The sequence below is a fragment of the Dunckerocampus dactyliophorus genome, chromosome 21, assembly GCF_027744805.1.
Source record: "Dunckerocampus dactyliophorus isolate RoL2022-P2 chromosome 21, RoL_Ddac_1.1, whole genome shotgun sequence".
NCBI classification, from domain to species: domain Eukaryota; kingdom Metazoa; phylum Chordata; class Actinopteri; order Syngnathiformes; family Syngnathidae; genus Dunckerocampus; species Dunckerocampus dactyliophorus.
Window position 1 is genome coordinate 2,636,848 of NC_072839.1, and position 21,068 is coordinate 2,657,915.

The 21,068-nt window shown below is 41.3% G+C and overlaps 1 protein-coding gene across 3 annotated transcripts in view; it reads right to left on the reverse strand.

Moving 5' to 3' along the window:
* Positions 1-12,465, reverse strand: part of LOC129173989 (matrix metalloproteinase-16-like) — a 60,801-nt gene extending 48,336 nt beyond the window's left edge. For 2 of the 3 annotated variants that reach the window (XM_054765483.1, XM_054765481.1), the window contains exons 1-2: positions 12,212-12,465; positions 12,037-12,139 (exon numbers count right to left, since the gene is read on the reverse strand). In XM_054765483.1, coding sequence (XP_054621458.1) covers positions 12,037-12,139; positions 12,212-12,249 — 141 coding nt within the window. In that variant the 5' untranslated portion in view covers positions 12,250-12,465. Of the gene's footprint in view, positions 1-12,036 lie in introns of all 3 variants that reach the window. The other variant, XM_054765482.1, reaches the window with a different exon arrangement.
* Positions 12,466-21,068: the final 8,603 nt, after the last annotated feature.

A 21,068-nucleotide genomic window follows, 5' to 3' on the forward strand; every position in this document is an offset into this window, starting at 1 on the left:
CAACTACATAAGAACACCCCAGTTAGCCTTGTCATCACGAATAACAGTTGTTTTTAAATCACTTAACCCAGGGGTGTCCAAAGTGCGGCCCTGGGGGCCATTTGCAGCCCGCGGCTGTTTGTTTATTGGCCCTAAACACATTCTAAAAATATAACTTAACAAAAAAAAATACAAAAAGAAATGACAGCAAAGATGGAAAAATCAGCAGTCATTTTACAAGTCAAAATATTAAGAGGAAAAAGTTGGAATCGAACAAGAAAGTTTATAAGAATAACTTTGAGAAAAAATAGCATTTTAGTAGTTGATTTTTTTTTGTCATAATAGTATGAGAAAAAACAACAAATAATGCTAATATTTTTGGAAAATTTAGGTTGCAGAAAAAGTCAAAATATTATGGGAAAGTCGTAATTACGAGAAGAAAATGTATAATGACTAAAAAGAAATGGAAAAACCGCTGTGAAAAACCAAAGTTCTGTTATTTTTGAAAGACATATAACCTTTTGGCACATCTCCATGTGTTGCTTTACAAAATATCGAAGTGGCAAAGTTGCATCCTTTCATTTCTCACTATGTGGCCCTCACTGGGGAAAAAAAAAAAGAAAGTTTGGACACCCCTGCTTTAACTATTTTGTTTTGAGTATTTGCTTTTTAACTAATCCTGCCAAGGATCAATGATATTCCTTCAATACTTCTGATCGAATAGCCCCTGAGTTGCAAGCAGTGTTTATGCAGCAAAATAGCAAGAAGCGACCAGTGATAGTGGACAAAAACGACCCAGCTAACAATACAACAGTCAATGGAGAAAAAGTAAAACACCATAATAGTCTCCCCGGGGTCAAAGCAATCCTGACCTGATAGATCCGTATTGGGAATGAAGTGCTGGACAGTATCGGTATATCTGTAATCCTTGCCAATATCCCCACCATGTCAACCCTTGATAATGCCTTTTGCTCGATACACTGTAAGAATATAATTGTTTCCAGCGCTCCCACATCTCATTTTATAACACCACTTTCAATGTCACTCATTTGACCTCTAATACATACTTTCCCTTTTCTTGTCCTGTAATCTGTTCTTCCCTGAAGTCTCCTCTTTCAAAATGACAGCCACTTTTGGCTTTTTTCTGACCACTGGCTCGGTGAAACTTCTGAAGCATGACAAAAAAAAAAAAAAGGCCCGGCACTTCCGACCAAATAAAAAACACATCACAAAGCTGTTTTTCCCCCTCTATTTTTAAATAGAACCCGGATCTACACCCTGGACTGATCATCAGTCAATCACGGGGTGATTGTGGTTGGGGTCATTGAGCGGAAATCAATCAAAAAACAGTCGGCTGGGTGTGTAATGACAGACTGCAACCGGACCATTCAAATTTAGTCTGGATTTGTTTGACTTCTGTCTTCCTGTGTCGGATCATTGAAAAAATGTGCAACAATCCAGAATGGGGGAACTTTGTAGGTAGCATCAGTGGCGTAAGACAGGCGGGACGGCACCAACGTGAAAGGGTATTCGCTCTCGCTGTTGTGGGATAGTAGGCCTGTCACGATAATCAATAAATCAGTTAACAGCACGATAAATAAAAGCGGACTTGATCATTTTGCCGGCCTTGATATACAGGATCGTATGGAGTATGAATGACTCACTCCGTGCATCCGTCTCTGTCTATTTAAAAGCTCTTGACATTCCAATTACAATGTTAAACACTCTTTATTGCTTTTGATACGGTGTACTTGCATGATGCCATATTATCACTAAAGCACTAAAGCAAAAAATATTTGTGTCAAAGTGAAAGTTGTGCTTGAAATGTATCTTTTAACAAAAAGCTGGTTTTCTCCCTTTTCTTATCGGGAACTGATATTTTCCTGAAACGTACCTATGTTCTACTGCTGATTACTTAATAATGGATTTTTTTTTCTGATGAAAAACGGGGGTCTAATCTTTCTTTTGGTAGGTTCCATGTTTACATACTGTAGCCATAGAACACGATATTCTACGTGCCTTGAAAGATCAGTCAAAATCGTCTAAACTGGCCGGTACTGAAGGGTTGCCTTTTTGAAAAATGGCTGGGATTGAATGAGTTCCTGAAAAAATGGTCTCAAAATAATGTTGATAATAGTATCGTTTATCGACAATAATTTGTAGGACAGTTATCGTCAAGCAAAATGTGTTATCGTGACAGGCATATACGGGATTCTCTTTCACACACTGCTTGGTGGGAACGTGGCTTTGACTGCAGCAACTCCTCGGAAAACGTTGAACTTTGCGACTCGAGTTTTTAGAATACCAAAAGGACATAAATTCTCCCAACAGCAGTAGAATAAATTTAGCTGTGCCAAAATGAAAGTGTGATTCTAATTCAGACTCTTCCCTTTAGCAAGTTTGGCTGTCTGCCAGCGTTTTAATGGTCGACCTACCTCTGCTAATAATCATGGGTCAATTCCAAAGATGTTTGGCTTAACCGGGTCCAAGGTCTTTGCTTCTTCCGACCTTTATCACCATCTTTTTCCCTCGCTATTTCTTTCACTTCCTTCTTTAATTCTCCCCCCGTTGTCCGTGCGTTCATTGATTCCCTCTCTCCGTGCCGATGTGAGGATCCCTCCAAGCCGGACAGCCTCCTTTTAATTCAATGAAACACAAATTCCTCTGTGCCCTCCCTACACAAACTGTGTTACAAGAGCTTGTAAGCACAGACGGGAGGGGGGGAACGTTCAATAGAGCTCCATGCTGGTGTAATAATAATGAGAGGGAATGGTAACTTTGCTTTATGTGCTGCATTAAAATGACCTCACGGAGCCAATGTACAAAGACAAGTGGTGAACAGGACTAACATCCTCGCTTGGTGTGGATCAATGAGTGTTGGATAAGAGTTGGGAGAAAAGCTCCATGAATTGTTCATGAGATGATATATGAAAGCCTGATGGCTGTTGTTACTGTTATCCTTTCAGCGCTGCCTGAAAATTTTACTTCAGATTAAAAACATATACAAAACTGAGTGGAAACATTCTAAACAAACTGGATTTTTACCTAAAGCAGAGATAATTGGAATGAAAAAGCACCTCTGTTCAAAATGTAGTAAAAACACGTATGTGTTCCTTGCTGAGAGCTAGATAGGATGATTGCTGCTCTTCACGTGTCTGCCAAGCATCTTGTACACTTGGCTGTTAGAAAAACAGCTAAAAAAAAAAACAGGCAGCTAATTAATGCACGTAAAAAAGGATACATCTAGGCCTGTCACCATAACAAATTTTGCTGGTCGATAAGCGTGCTATAAATTATCAAGGATAATCGATAATATTATCATTAAGTTTATCATTCAATGAGCCACTAGATGGTACTCAAGTGTAGTGTGAGGCACAGAAGATGCCTACTATAGCACTTATCGAATCACGGGGATCACCATTTCATATACTGTACACTCTGGGTATCGCGTGCTCACGCCGCCCGGCACTATACATTCACTTCGGAGATCAAACACCCCAGCAAGCTCCAACCGCCGGGACGAATGCACCACAACACATCCACACTGAAACAGTGGCATTCGGCTTAGAAACTATTGCTTTTGTGCTTTCATTAATATTAGTGTTTGCTAGCTAACTGCTAGCTAGCACTCTGTATTCAATCACTACGTAGCTAACCCCCGTCTCAACATACTGTGACAAAAACGCTGAATAGCTGACAGGAGGCCCACTCTTTCCCTTAATTTGACTATACAACCATTGCGCTCAAACACAAGCAAAGTAACCCCTCTTGTCAATCAGCCTGTGTGCTCCAGCAAGATGAGGAAATGGAACAGGCATACGTACATGTCGCACATGTCAATTTATCGAGGCGTCACAATTAGACCTTGTTGGGGGGTTTTTTTCTATCCTTCGATTAATCGTTTTATCGATCATCGTGACAGGCCTCGATACACCTATTCCGCTTAGGAAGCCCGCTATTAAAAACACCTCCAACAAGGTTTTATGTTTTTCTATCCATGCTGTGACCATGTAGCAGCAGGCACGTTCACGATAACATGTCATGCTTACAGTATTTTGCCGAAAGAGTCCGGTATTCTCTGTATCATTCCATTTCTGTGCCCAACTGCATCACAAGCGCAATTCAATGAATTACTGCGGCCACTAGGTGTCACCAGAAAACCAACCACCACCCACCACCCCACTTTAACTTAAAGGCAGCACATGTTAAATTATTTTTTTATATGCAAGTTGCACCTGACTATACGTTGCAGGGCCAAACTATGTGTATGGAAATATGGTAATTCTCTACTGTGGTACTGCTTCCGGAAAGAGCAGAGTCATAATATGAGTTAAGAATTCCCCTTTTACTCTTACAGTAAGCAGAGGCAGTTGAAGCCTAAAAGGTCTGAATTGCATCAGTGCCTATTTCTGGGTTCTCCACACTTGGGTTCACTCCACTGAGAAGCAGAATTCAGAATTTAAGAAGAGTTCACCCTCGCCGCCTCTGCATTTCCACGCCGTTTTTTTCCTCCTCCAGTGTTACACAATAAGAGAAAAATAGCTTGTGGTTTTAAAAAGAACAGTTACAGAAAACAGCATAGTCATTATCTAGGCACTTACTGTCCAATACAAAGACATGCAAATCCTCAAACTACTTTGGGTCATCTGAGTAGCAGGGGAATATAAAAGTTTCAGTTGAAAGGAAGGGCAAAAGACGGTAGTGACAGATGCTATGTCCCCTCCAGATGCCTCACAAAAGGAAGAGAGCTGACGTGAACTCACATCGTTCATGTCCCTCTCCCTCTCCAACTCAGACGTCTACCTGACAAGCAGAAGGTGGCCTAATTAGACGCCGGGTGCCATCATAAGGCCAACGTGTGAGGTGATGGAATTACTCTATTATGGATGAGATGTGTGTCAGGGAGCCCAGTTGGCATGGCAACACACTTGCGACACGTGGCGCCTGTTGATGTTGCCACTTCCGACAGATCAGCTGACAGGAGCCGGGTCCCTCGGGTCGCAGGGACGAGCGAGGGATGGTTGGCTGCGGCTCAGATGTGTATAAATTGTTTATGAGAGAGTTAAGGACATGACAGCTCAACTTCACTGAGAAGATGACAGAAATAAAATGGCTTTAAAATGGTTCAAAACTCAATGACAAGCCCTCCACCCCAAGATTGATTGGGGGGCCTTTGCATAGGAAAATATGCAATAAGGAATCCATGAATCATGATTAATAAATTATCCAATTAACTGACCGCTATTTTGGTATTTGATTAATCATTTTTAATTTGAAAAAATGTAATATCCTCTGATTTCAGCCTCTCAAATGTGAATATTTTTAATTGCCTTAGTCATCAATGGCCCAATGGCACTTTCAAAAAAATATAATTCAAGAAAATTTTAAAAACCAACAGCAAAAATGGAAAAATCAGCCGTAATTTTACATAAATCAAAATATTAAGAGGAAAAAAGTTGGAATCTTACAAGAAAAAAAGTTGTAACTTTACAAGATTAACATTGTAATATTATGAGGGAAAAAATAACATCACTTTAGCAGCATAAAGTTAAAATATTAAAGAAAAAACACTTTTTTAAAAAGTAATATGAGAAAGAAAAATAAAGTTTTAATTTTTGGAACATGAAGTTGCGTAAAAAGTTTCAATGTTACAAGAATAAAGTCAAAATATAATTTGAATAAAGTCATTATAAGAAGAAAGTTGAAATAGTTGGAAATTATAAAAAATGCAGAAATTAAAAAAAAAGCTGTAATTTTACAGTGTGAATAAAGTAAAAAAATTAAGAGGGAAAAAAGGCGTATTCTAACAAGAAAAAAAATTCACAATTTTATTAGAATAAACTCCAAATATGAGGAAAAATACACTGCTTTGTAGTAGCATTGAGTAGAGAGAAAAAACTATACACACACACACACACACACACACACACACACGCACAGTATATAATGTATTTTTTAAAATGTATTTTATTATGAGAAACAAATCAATAAAAATGCGATTTTTTTTTAAATTAGGTTGGGGGGGAAGTCATACTATTACAGGAATAAAGTCAAAATTAAGAGAAAAAATTCAAGCAAAGAAAGTTGAAATATTTGGAAAATACAAACAGCAAAAATGGGGAAAAAAAGAGCAAAGAGCAAAAGTTGACACCAATAGTAGGCTTTATCCACCTATATCACAAAGCTGGCATGCCGTTTCTACTTGCATGATCCTTGCAGCATTTCATTTTTCAGCACGTGGCCCTCGCTGGAATAAGTTGGACACCCCTGAGCTAGCAGAAGAGGTTGGAGAGGAAGCCCAGCGTCAAAAATAGCCATTTTTACGGGCATCTCAATTACTTGCGGATTTTGGCCATTTGCTGGTGGTGAAGGAACGTCCTATGTCAGGAAAGTCGGGAAAAATGTGCGATGATGTGAAAAATAAGCTCTAGTGTAGAGACTGTAGATTGTGGACTCCTTGCTGTCATCATGTCTACTTTGTTTGAGTCTATGAGCTTTCCAGCAGATTTGTTGAGCACAAGTGTGGCTGGAGCTCTTAGTGCAGGTGACCTATCGGAACATAATCCAAGGCCCACGAGCAAAGCCTGCCAGATCTGACCACTCTAAATTATTCATCACACCAGCAACCGCTGGTAAGTGTGCCAGGGTTGTCAAGGAAACCACGGCCTTCCTGCCCACACCGGTGACCCCAAACCCACACATCAACACTGAATCTAACTGCTCCGCTCCCACTGAAATCTGCATAAGACTCCACAGAGTCAACGTGACTTTCAACAAAACTGCAAGTTGAACTTTGTGAAGCGACGCGTGGTGGCCACTGTAAAAGCCCAGTCCCTTCTCTGACACACATACACAAATGTTTAATCCATGCCATGCATACCTCAGTGGCCCAATTTGGACAAAATGTCACAAAAATGTCACCCAGAAATGTCACAGTCTGATCCTACATACTGATCACAATGCTACCTTTTGAGAGGATAGCCTTTTGGGGTTATGCTTGGAATTTGAACTACAGACGTGAATTATTACATCTGATATTTTCAATACATTCTCATGTGGCCAACATCAGTACAAATGTAACTAAAGTACATCTCGAGACAAGCATTTCAGTCAGCACAGTGATGGACGACCTCGCATGCGAGACACCCTGATGCCATCAGCTCATGTTTCGGGTGTCGGGCACGTTAAAAATGTATCTGCTCGGTAAACTGTGACCACAGCGTGTGTCTCGAAGAAACAATCTCCGTTGATATGTATTCGGAACAAAAACGCTAACAAGAGGAGTGATCATTTCGGTCAATGCAGATGTTGTGTATGTAAGTGACAGACACCCCACTGGCTCTGAGAGTAGTTAGTATCAGTGCTAAAGGCCACAAATTGGATTTATTGAAAATATATTCACAAACAGAAGAATCGGTGCAGACTGATGAATGGTAAAAGCATATTCTGCGAGGGCTTGAGCTCCATAAGAAGCAGTATTAACAAATAAACATTATTTGACAACACATCGAAAGAACTGCAGCAGAGCTTAAAGCAGGGAATAAAACCACACACAAGTTGACATCCAATATTTGCATGTCACTGCGAGACTAAGCGCGTTAACTGGCAACATGACCTGCAACAGGAATACCACCATCCCCCAAACAGTGACAACAGACAATGTTGCCTCAGTTTCTGTTTTTGTCAGACCTTTTCAGAATAAATAAATAACAAAAACAATAAAAGTGTACTAAATTTGACCTCCATTACTTTAAAACACAGATAATCAACAATCAACAATACGCCACATAATGCCACTTTTCATCAGGTTTTCATCAGATTGCATCCCTCCTATCCAAGCCAGAGCAGGTTCCATTCAGTCATCCATCCATCTGAGAAAGGGCCGTGTTAACAGATGACGGTGCACCGCAGCAACTCTTCCCTGCACGGTTCCTTTTTGCCTGCGCATGCAACTTTGCCGTGTCTCTAGCGGGAACGCTCGTTGTGGTCCAAACATGGAGTGTGAAACGGAGCAAGACGCTGCACCTGGTGCCGCTCTGTAAAAGAGAGGTGACGCGATGCTTGCCAAGCACTGAGCAGAGAAGATGCAACAAATGACATCAGATGTTTTTTGAACACAAACACAAAAGGCTGTCCAAGCAACATAGATAGATACTTTATTGAGCTCCAAGAGAAATTCACACCAAGAGAAATTGTTTAACATTGTTAAAAACATGAAGCAGCCCAAACAAGAGATGGAAATAAATGGTCTCAGAAGATCTGACAACTTTCTATTTCTTATGCTGTCATGTTTCCTTTAGAATCCAGCTGCCTGGTGTATACAAGCAGACAGATAGACAGATGTATTGTATTGTCATTGTGCTGTGAACAATGAAAAACGCCTCCCCGGAACTGTTAACAAGTGCACACAAAAGCTGCTTCCTGACAATCTGAAGGACGGCTTGAATGTCTGAATGGTGCATTTTATGCAATTTTTCTTCAAAGTGCCCGTGAGGGGATGTTACTTGGCATCTTGATGAAGCCAACTGTTACAACATGCATTAAAATTTGCCATAGAAATGTTCAAAAGCCCATCCCTTGTATTGACTGCTTGAGAAATCTGGCCTTACCTGGCTTAACATGCAACTGTTCATCTTTCCCGTCTAAGTATATTTGTAGTCAAGCACAGTAAAACTCCCAAGGAGATAAGAGTAAGAGAGAAAAAAAAATGTGCGACTGCCAATGTAATAACTTTCTTTTCAGGGACGGCTCTGGAAGGCTGAACAAAAGCAGAGCAGCTTTCGGAAAATGGTGAGCAAAGAACGGCAGATCTATACTGCTGGAGTGATGTGTAGCAAGCATTAATTACTATTTTATCAGGCAGCAACAGAATGTACCTTCTGTAGAAATACAAAAAAGGAGGAATATTGCAGGAGAACAGAGGCGATTGTAGCATGACATCAAATCCAGGAAGTCAACCAAGCAGAAAGGTTACGCGTTCTAAGTGACCAGCAATTACAGAGCAGGCTCGGCTCAGCTCAGCTCAGCCCAGGCCATCAAACCATACTTGTTATGTGGAAGAGATACCCGCCTTTCGTGTGTGCCATTAATACCTGCCATAACCCGAGGTATATTGTAGACTGGAAGACAAACAGAGCCAAATAAATACTGCACAGAGCATCTTTCCAAAGCAGTACCATTAGTCATCCTTATGATAGCTGTAAGATGCCTTCTGACTGCACTATCATATCTCTATAGAACATACGGAAGATGTTTGCCTGATAGATCCCCATTTCAGGCATTTCCATAACAAAATATAGTTATTAGGCAAAGACATTTGACTAAATTTGATGGACAGGGGACACTCAACTGACTGAATCACTGTTTCCCACAGGACTGCAGTATATCTGTCGTGATGGGTTGAGGAGGCGTCTAAATGACGACATGTCTAATTTGCGTAATTGGCCATGACACGTGTGTGAGACAAAACATAAAAAGCAAAACAAATATAAATGAACTTGCTTCTGTCACTGATCCGCTGCATCAAACCAGCAACCTTCAGCGTGGGTTCAATTCTCCGTCAACCTGAAGGTTGCTGGTTCATTCCTCCGATGTTACATGGACACGGGAGGATGGAACCAGCAACCTTCAGCTTGGGCTCAATCCTCCGTCAACCTGAAGGTTGCTGGTTCGATTCGCCGATGTTACTGTGGGTTCAGTATCTTTGTGACGGATACTTTGACATGGTCACGGGAGGATGGAACCAGTAACCTTCAGATAGGGCTCAATCCTCCGTCAACCTGAAGGTTGCTGGTTCGATTCGCCGACGTTACTGGGGGTTCAGTATTTTTGTGATGGATACTTTGACATGGTCATGGGAAGATGGAAGCAGCAAACTTCAGCTTGGGCCTCCGTTAACCTGAAAGTTGCTGGTTTAATTATGTGATGTTACTGGAGGTTCCGTATCTTGGCGCAGGATACTTCGACATGGTCGCGAGACCGTGTTGAACCAGCAACCTTGAAAGGAGGGATGATCAAACCACCAACATTCAGCTTGGGTTCAATCCTCCATCAACCTGAAGATGCTGGTTCGATCCTCAGATGATACAGGGGGTTCGGTATCTTGGCAAAGGATACTTCGACATGTCCACGGGAGGATGGAGGATTGAACCAGCAACCTGCAGGTTGAAAGGATGGGAGCTCGAACCACAAACATTCAGCTTGAGTTAGATCCTCTGTCAACCTGAAGGTCAAAGTATCCTCCGGCAAGATACTGAGTACCTTGAAGGTAGAAAAGCAAAATCCAAGTGAAAGTCCTTTTATGTTCACATTTAATGGGAATGTATGTCTCAGTAAATCGCTGCGCAAATCCATAATTCTCACAGCCTATGTTGGAAAAAGATCAACGTTGTAGCATTGTGTGTAAAAGACAAACAAGGCAAGCAAAGATAGGATTGGTCAGACAAAAACAGGAGCCACTTTTATTTACATCCTTGTTTCTATCTTAGAGAGAAAACAAACACACCGCAACTCTGTCTGGAAGAATTAGTGTCGACTGAGTGCTGACTCGGACAGGAAGTAGTGTAGATTTGGGGGGGATGGTGTCGGGGGTTGGGTGTACTTCTTCTTTATGTATTGTAAGCGTTTAAGTGGATAACCTGCAGCATCTGGACCAAATCTAATGTCTGCCTCTCAGCAGAGAGCACAGCGGCATGCCAAACTTGCAAATCATGTGGATATGTTGATGCACGACTTCAATGAGCCTCAGCAGACATGCCAAGAATCCATGTGAACCCGCGTGGACGGAGCCAAGCCTGATTTGTAAAAAGACTGATGCATCTCTGATAAAATAAAACACTTGGAGCACAGCAGTAACTCAGCCATACTGAAACTTTGGAGAAATTAGACCAGACAATATAAACAGTGCATTGATTCTTTTTTTAAAATGGGGATCCAGTGTTAATTTATTGGCACAGAGAGCAGGAGAGGCTTTTTGCAACCCATTAAAGCCTCACATCTGATTAACAGCTCGGTTTGGAAGCAGCCTCACCCATGGGATGTGACTCTCGCGAGGTCATGTCTGTTAAAAGTGCACTGGAAACGCTCACTACTGACCCCTCTGTGTTACTACAATGCTATTGTGCATCTTATACTCATTTCAAGGCCGTAAAACACTTCAGTTCATCAAATAAACAAGATGTGCAGCTGGGGCAATGCCAACCAGCATTATAGACCATTTATTTCTCATGTTGGCTTCTTTTAACATGTATGTTTTAGTCTGGTAAAGATTTAGAGCTGCAACAAATAATGATTAATCGATTTTTCAGTTAAATCGACAACTTTTTTGGTGTTTAATCTTATTTAAAACTAACTATTCTGTGATTTTAGCCTCTCAAGTGTGAGTATCTTTACTCGTCAAGCTGCAACAATTAATTGCTTAATTGAAGATATAGATTATACAATTAATCGATTCTTTGGTTCTTAATGATCTGGTCCATCTAGGGCCTACCAGATTCTGATTAATTGAAACAAGCATCAGATTAATCGACTCAAAAAAATCATCGTTAGTTGCAGACAATGTGTAAAAGCTTTTGTTTTGCATTCCAACACTTATGATTTCACAAATGTGGCTTTTTTTGCCCGGCGAAAAGATCTGATTTCTGCTGATCTGAAAGGCAAATATATCTAAACATCAATGGAAGGTGATAGCACTTACTAAGCAATTATGTTGTTTTGACTGATGCTATCATATGTTGTGATGTGTTAGCCAGGATTATACTTCATTAATGTCTTTTTTCTCTTGGGATTTTCGGTCATATGTATTTTTTAAGGAAAATTGAAATTTCTAGTATGATGAGATCAGCTCCTAAGGTCAAAAAGTGTGCTTTTGGGTGCACAATAATGTCAATTATTCGGCTCAGAAGTGCAGAACAGGATGGTCCATCTCACAAAGAGTCCATTGTTTGAGCCAACACAATGACCCATGTGTTAAATAGACGTGAAAGCAGGCAAAATTTTAGACATTTCCTGCAGGAACAGTGTCGTTTGTTTGTTGACATCAGGTGATGTTCTTCTTACCTCCACGCTGAACGGCTGCTCCTCTCCGTTCACGGCACATAAAATCCACAGCAACAACTGAAGGCACAGTGTCCCCATCCAGCAGCGATCCAGACATCTCCTGCTGCGGACCGCCAACAAAACCATAGTGAGCGCCGCTGCTGTCGCTTATCGTCTGGGTTCAACTTTCACTCACAAAGAAAGAACTGGGAGGCATAAATCCTCAGACGGCATGCAGCAACATTGTTACGCCGGTGTCACTCCGGAAGCGAGTGCGTGTGGTCCAAAAACACTCAATGTGATATCAGATTGAGGGGAAGGTAAGCTGCTAACGTCTGCCAGCCGCCCCCCGGTGCCGCCGTCCCCGGGTTCGTCCTCCCGTACCTCGGCTGTGGCTCCCAGCCTCCAGACGATTTTCTGCCTCCCGCGGCATAGCTGCTCGTTTTCAATTGCGCTTCACAGCCACTGCGCATGCGCTCCCGCGCCCCTCCCCATCTAAACACCTAAATTGTGTTAATCAAAATAAAAAAATAAATAAAAATAAAATATTCATGAGTATTACATTCACTTATATACTGTATGTACGGTAACTCTATAATAGTAGTCTTTTTGTTATTGTGAAAAAAACAATGATTTCTATGTCATTTGTTTATAAACCACAACAAAATATGACAAAACATAGATTCATCCGTCGTCTCCTTTTTTTCTATCCATCAACAGTAAAAAGCATGACCATTTGTAAGCGTTACAATACTGTTTCAATAGTGTTTGTTGCAATGCTCTGCATGTCCACTAGAGGGTAATGATGGGCTCTTTTTAAGTCAAGCAACTGTGAACTACATTAGTTTAAACTGATATTTAAGTAAGTAAGCAACATTCATGTACAGGTACTACCGTGAAAGCTGGACGGACTACTGGGCTGCAGGGTGGCTGAAGTACACAGAAGGTAGAGGTAAGTGAAACAGTTGTAATCTAACACTCGGTCTGCAGGAGCAACCAAAGAATAATACACACCAACTAATAAGAACTGGCCTGTGTCACCGAAGAGCGTGACACAATGTACACACAGTAAGCCATGCATTGTGTGTTAATTTCTTGCTGAGAAAAACAGAGTATGCATGTTATAGAGTAGATGCATATACAGCCTTGCATAGGCTGAACCTGTTTAAAAAAAACTATGTACTGCCTTGGTTGAAATCTTCAACTAAAAAGACCCACAAAAACATGATTATTTTAGGGGCTTTTAAAATGATATTACATCCCTGTAGTGCACTATAGAACGTTTCTTTTAATAAAAGAATAGTCCAAATATACTCGTGTTTCACTGACTCTTAGGTGGTCAGTGAAGACTTCAGTTTTCCAGGCTTTATTTGGAAGTAGAAAAGTTCATTTTGCTAAATATTTTGTACATAGTTGGTAGTTGGTAGTTGGTACTAAAACCTGAAACTACGTTCAAGGAAGCATGCTAGAGTGGTGAAATAGCCTCCTGAACCATGATGTATTCCAATGATTTCACTGTTGCTTTAAGTGTCTTCCTAGCTCTATTATAATTTATACAACATGCTAGAATCCAAACATTTAGGCTACACGTTTGATCTCGAAAGGCAATAAAACACATTAACGCTGCACACGTGTCGTCTTAGGCAGAGCTTTTATAGTTTAGAGTGAAACCCCATCTGACAATATATGCATCATTCTAGTCTTTTTACGATCCAGCCTACAAAACGGCATCTTTACGCACGCCGCCTCGTGTGTTTTATTCCAGGAAACATCTGTGGGCTTTACAGACATCACAACGCTCATTTGCATTTATGTGTGACTAAACAAAGACTTGACTTCGTTGCACTAAAGAGTGAATAAATAAAATGGTGTTAATGTTCTACTTTGTTTCTTCTGTTGACTCGCCTTTTCTCATCCCCTCTGTTCCGCGTCTTCCTCTCTTTCTCCTTAATGATTTCCTCTCACACTCAATAATCCTGAATACCCTTTTGGAAAGGTTCTGGCCCGTTCCAACTGGTCCACCCACCAGCACAGAGCTTTGCCAAGACTGTCAAAGCCTCTCCAAACATGACTCCGTCTCATAACTGCTGCATCTGCTCCCGGTCAGACCTCCAGGGGCTCCTGGTGGCGAGAAAACTAAGTCTCCCGTCTGTCTCCGTTTGGAGGAATAAGGAATAAAAAAAAGTGGACGGGAGGCCAGTGATATGTCTAACTGCCTTCACTGTGCTTGTACTTGCATCTGACAAAAAAACGAGTATGGATTTCAGATTAATTATTGTTGCTTTTGAAATATGAAGCGGGCTAATATGTGGAGATTTGGCAGGATTACACCCAATCCCTGTTGTGTCAAATTGGAGATTTAATTCCACTATTTCAGACAGAAACATCCAAGACTGCATGGATGTAGTCGTGATATCCCCCACCCTGTTTAGTATGCATACATCCTATCATCAGACCCAACAGAACACCAAAGGAACTGAACGGTACAGGAAGTCAACGCATCTGGCTCTCTGACACTGAAGTAACAGCATTTCCCTCCAGGACCTTTTGACACCGACTGCTCTATTAAACGCAAGCGGCGGCGCCATGCAATGTCCCCGTCAGGAGTTTGTTTAAACTTTGGACACCAACAGCAGAAATGGGTCATTCCGGAGTAAAAATAACTTAATGGTTGCCATCACTGCCCACAGACTGCATATTTACTTCATTATGTTTTCATTTTTTATGACTTTGACTGCGTGACCACCTCCACTTTCCTGGAAAGACAATCTATAAGAGGTTGGAGTGTGTTCGTGGATATTTTTGCGGCATTTGTGAGGTCCAAGATCACGGACGTGGTTCATTCCAAAGGTGTTTGATGGTGTTCAGTTTTTCCACACTAAACTATGAAAAACCTGTGATCTTTCAAAGCGAACCCGGCGGCGACATTGGGAACTGGGTCGTTTGGCACTGTTGGCCAACTCTCTGACTTCTCGGGCTGACTCAGTGCCACCAACAGTTTGTTTGTCAAACTTGTGAGAGGAAAAATAAGGCAGACGGATGCCATAACCGAGCTAATAAGCTCAATTGGCCCGTGGCCCACCTCTAACAATATGTCCATGCTGTAGTGGTATTCACTGGATTATTACGCCTTCCCTCCATGTCTTTTATTATGTTCTGCTGCCCTCTACCAAGTGTCCCTTGAAAAACATAATTGTCCCATATTTTTTTTTAAAAGTACGCTTCCGGTATTGACTTGAAAAGGGGACGCACTGTGTCCGGTTTTTATTGTGAGAATCAAAAATAGACAAATGAACTCCATTGGCAACAGCTTCCCACAGGCTAAGCCGATTCATGCCAGTGTGTCTGATTACTCACCAATCAAACTCATGGCCAGGGATGCCAATATTAGCATAAAAATGGGAATATTGAATTATTCCAATTGCGTTGGCTGTCACTCAGCCATCAGCTTGGCTAGCTATACCTCGGTTCTGGTGTTCGGACTCCAAATGTGACTTTTTACCACAGTGACATTGTGTTTTTTGTTTGTTTTTTTTTTAAAAGAAGCAAAGAAGGGTTAGTTCGATTACAAGTGGCTGTCACGTTCACGAGGTATGTGCTAACTTAGCAGTAGTAGCCCACTTTTAAAATCTCTTGTCATGAGAATAATTATGTCAAAAACACTTGTTGTGTGTCCAAGTTGTTTAGTGTGTCCAGCCTGTGAACAAACCTTGACCGATTCGATGTAATGTTCCTACGAAGCATTCTGTTTTCATTGACAAAGACTCCTTTCAACAGACTTCCGTCCGCATTAAATTGCCAAGAAGCACAGATTTGACACAGTATGTCCTCAATGCATGCAAGAGATTTCATGCAGAAGTGAACACTCTAATCCTCACACTGGAGGATTTGTTCATGAACTAAACATACAGAAAAATAAGAGATGATGCAACCTATCGCAATGCACAAACACACGCTGTGCATCGACCGACCTCCCAACAGCTTGTCTTATGAGTCAGGGTCAATGTGGGTTGTCACATGCATGCCTCAGTTACCCTGCAATGCTGTCTATTTTTACACTACACAGTATAGCATATATTTGATATAAATCACACATTTTCTTTGTCACTGATGTGTGCAAACAGGAAACTCATTATATTATTATTGCAATATCAAGTTTCGCCGTTGTTGTCAGGAAGTGTACTTCTACAGGAACCAGCGTTTATTTTGTACTATTTGTATAAACTATAAATGGTTTTCTGCGAAATGTCGCACAGAGTAGCAGCTGGATCTAGATTTCTAGATCTAGATCATTTCAGTCGAAATTGCAGTTGAGTTGAAGCTGAAATGACTGAGGATCGAACCAGCAACCATCAGGTTTGGGAGACGACCACTCCACAAACTGATCCGCGTCCGTTCACACACCTAACTGCTTGGGCTTCCACCAGCCGCGCTGTCACGTTTACGCATCCCACTCTTCGCTTCAAGTCCAGACTTGGCCAAAGCCGTGTTGCTCCAGTCACTTGAAAATAAAAACATAATCCACCGAGTGCAACCTGGCACGGAACAGTACGGCCTTAAAGTGTTCACCCAAAGCCAAGAAGCACTTTGGGTGCACAGAGGAACGGGCTGTGTGAATGGCTGGCGGGAGCTATAATCAATCATAATTGCACAGAGGTGGGTGATAAGTGCATTGCTCATCTTTCAGCTGCGGCGTTCCCACGGCAGCATTCAGCCTCTCGTTCTGCAGCACGTCCAGGTGGACAGGAAGTGAGCGCCAGAGGACGATCCATCACCGAGAGTATTCCCGCTATGACATCACGTGTATTAAAACATTACAAAGAAGATCATATATCACACGGCATGATGTTTGTGTTGAGTAACAGGTCAGATCCACATCCTCATTCCTCCACTACACATACATTGATATTTAAGACGAGGGGTAGCGATACCGTTGCACCCTTTCTGGTGAATTATTAATCAGTTGGCAAACATCACTCTCCCTTGCGTGTGTGTGTGTGCGTGTGTGTGTGTGTGTGTGTGTGTGTGCATGACATTCTGTACTTTCTCACCACAACTGTTGACACAAGCTATGAATAAAACATGTGTGGAAACAATTCGTACTTGTCATATTTACTTTTTTTCGCACCCCAAATTCTAATTATGTGCATCCACACCTTGCGTTTAAAACGGCACATGCTCTTAGTCTTAGAATATAGCTATCATTGTTGTTGTTCACTGAAACTTATTTTTCATTACTAATATTCTTTTTTTTTTGTACAATATGTTTGACCAATTTGGTTATTTGAAGAAATATGTATGAAAATCTAATATATAGAATGTTAATTAAAATTAAACAAATATTTAAAGTATATTGTATCATTTAAATTATATTATTAAATAATACATAATTAAATATTTTGATAGAATTATATATTTTGTCATTTATATTTATGATTACAATATAATTCTTAAATTAAATTATACATATTTCTAATTATATATCATATATATTAATATTGATAATATAACAAATGAATAATGTATTATGTATATATTACAAACAAATATATAAAAAATACTAATTTAATTTTCAACGTAATTAGATTACGTTAGAGATTACGTAGGTCAGTGGTTTTTAGAAAGACGCTGTTCCGTTTCAGCTGCATTTACAATATGTTTGTTATGGTGCTTGTGATCGTAGTGTGCAAGGGCGTAGAACTCCGCTGCATCAGAGGTTTCCTAGTAGTTTGGCTATTTAGGGCACATTTATGGCCAAATAAGTGCAGAAACACCATCCCTATGCTGCAAACCATTATGCAATCCTCCAATAGTGTTGCTGTTGTTAAATTAATGCTGCAATCCCTCATACTGTTTGTGTGTAAAAGTTGATAGATGATCTCCAGCTCTAAATCCGTCAGGGCCACCCACCACTCCAGACAGACAGACTGATAGCAAACTTCCAGCAACAGACAGGCTTTGTGGATTAGATGAGAACCGTTGAGTGCAGGTGGGAAAGCAGTCTTTTATCCTGTTTGGGTTGTCTCGAGTGCACGGTGCACGTCAGCAATATCCCTCGGAAGGACGATGAGCTGCTCTTGATGAACACCTCACAGCCTATCAAAATGCCAGCGGAAGCACCGCGGTTGGCATTCGGTACGACAAACAAATCTATCAAGCGGAGGAGAAGATGTATTCATTGGAAAGGTCAGCTTTGTCTCCAGCAGACAGCTGAAGATATTTGCAAAATGGCATTATCTGTGAATTGAATATTTTGAAGCGAGAGGTTGTCCAGACAGCGAACAAATAAACATACGTTACAGTCAGTTAAGCTCCACTGGAGGCGCAATGTTTGTTCTATTATTTCCTAATAGAAAAGGAACAAATGAGACTATAAAGAAGGCACACGTATTTATATAACAAATAAAATCCTTATTGGGTTCCCATTCTGTAGTTTTCTCTGCTCCATATCGTCAATATGCCGTCCGCTGGATGGGTTTGAGCCACACTGGGTTCATTATGGCCATTAATCCCTATTAAAGAAACCAAACAGTAATATCTGCCCATGACCATTCCTAATTACGCCCATTCTGTTTTGTAATGAATCCAGCAAATGTGCTTCTCCACTGGTGGCATGTGCTGCCATGCTATCTTTCCATCAGGGCTGCACATTGCTACGGGCCATCTTCCCCATTTGGCCCAGTATGAGATTGTTACACATGGGAGCTCAAAGCTGCATCTAAAACCGTGATGGGCAATCACAGCGAGAGGTGTAATCAAAGGCTAATAAGCACCCGGGCAGCTCATCCGCTCCATTTGAACTGACAGGTGCAATCGGGTTATCCGATTGGGTCATTTATGGGTAGTCTGCATAGCTATTGTGGGGTGAAGACAGCTGCAGGCGAGATGGTCCAAGAGTGAATGGTGCAATCACGACGCAGGAACCTCCGGAGCACATGGCGAGAGAATGTACAAACCAATGTTCTAGCCTTAAATTGATTTGGCACTACGGATGAACAAAGACTACATTGAACTCCTGTATGTGCATCTAAAAAGTATCTCTATTAGACGGAAAGTGTCCTTCAAACACAAACTTCCAATACACGCCGACTCAGAACGGTCCAAATACAAACTAAATCCCGAGAACCTTGGACAAAACAAGTAATATTTTGAGAAGATTATTGACTGGAAAGCTTCACTGAACCAAGTCAGATTCAAACTTTTTCCAGTCTTTTAGTTCAGTCTAGTTTCTATTCGTTTCTGTGAAGCAAGGTGGTGGTTATCATCCATAACTGGTGGAAGGAGTGACCGCATTGTTTATGTGACACATTTATTGCATGGGCGGATGTGCCCATCGAGAGCAAAGGTACCGTGGACTTTCACTATGTGCTAAAATCGGTATTGGTTGATATCGGCTTAGGTAACCAATATTTGTACAGTTTTGGACAATATCGGTTTGCACTGCCGTCGGGAACAAAATGCTGGACAACATCGGTATCGGTAACAAAGTGTTTGACAATATCAGTATCGGTTGATGTCGGCACCAGAAACAAAGTGCTGAACAAAATCAGTATCGGTTGATATCAAAATTGATAAAGTGTTGGATGATATAAGTATTGTTGATATCGGCATCGTTAACAAAGTATTGGACAATGTCCGTATCAGTGGGCATTGCCATCGGTAACGAAGTGCTGGACAATATCGATATCGGTTGATATCTCCATGAGTAACAAAGTGTTTGACAATATCGGTATCGTTTGATATCAGCACCGGTGACAAAGTGCTGGACAATATCGGTATTGGTTGATATCGGCACTGGTAACAAAGATGCACAATATAGGTATCAGTTGATGTCAGCATCGGCGATGACGTGCTGGATGATATCGGTATATCGGCTCAATTTGCAGACAAAGTGCAAACTAGCTTGTCGGTCATGTTTTTGGCTTCCGTTAAACTGGAAAGGTAAACGGAGTTCCGACATGAAAGTAGTGTGAAACGCAACATGAAAGAGACGTTCCTCGCTGTCTTTGCACATCTACTTACGAAAGACGGTTAGTGATTGGCGTAAACTTGGGATTGTTGTTTTTGTGTTTGTCACATTGGCATACTTGGCTCTGCGTCACATTCTCTATCTGTTGTGTTCCACGCCTCTCTGAGTGGGACTTTTTGTTTTTTTTTGGTCACGTGCCTTCGGTGTTACTCAGAAATGGGACACGGCCCTCCCACTGCAATCTGTATCTGTTGCACAGCCGACATCGGGGAGGGACAGCGGTCATCTCGACTCTCCACCCACCTCTCTTCTCCAACTCATAATTGGTGGCCAGATGGCGTTGTTGGAGGCAAAAGGAAGCTTTAGCTGTGAAGCCTAGTTTTCTGCAGAGAGACCTGCTGCGGGGCAAAGAGATAAAAAAAAAAAATCCCTGAGCAGCGAGACTTGCAATCCATGTCACTAAGTTAATAAAACTCCACAAAATGTCTTCCTAAAGATATGTTATCACTGCACAGTGCACAGTACAATGCGCTCTTCATAGTTCTGAAAGTGCTTGATTTGATTGATATTGTCAATAGAATGACTTTATATTGCACAAGTACAGTCACACCTTGGCTTTCGAGTGATTCAGTTGTCAACTAAAATGTGGCCACCGTTTTTGTACACTGTATTGGTTACCAAGCTAGTCCGTTTACCCTGCACTGTATCATCCAGCACCCAAACAAAGCACCCGACATGCTGCTGACTCGCAAACCTTGCATTCTTTTGTGCGACGGCTAAATAATGGGTATCGGTTGATATCGGCATGGGTAAGTAAGCGTTGGACAATATCGCTGTCTGTTGATTGTCTGTCGGCATCAGTAACAAAATGCTGGCCAATTTTACATATCAGTTGATATCAGCATGGGTAATTAATTAAGTGCTGGACAATTTGGTTTTTGGTTGATATCAGCATGGGTAATTAAGTGTTATCGTACTGGTTGACTGCGATTGACTGGCAACGAGTCCAGGGCGTACCCCGCCTTTCGGCCGAAGTCAGCTGGAATAGGCACCAGCATACCCCAGTGAGAACAACCGGCATAGC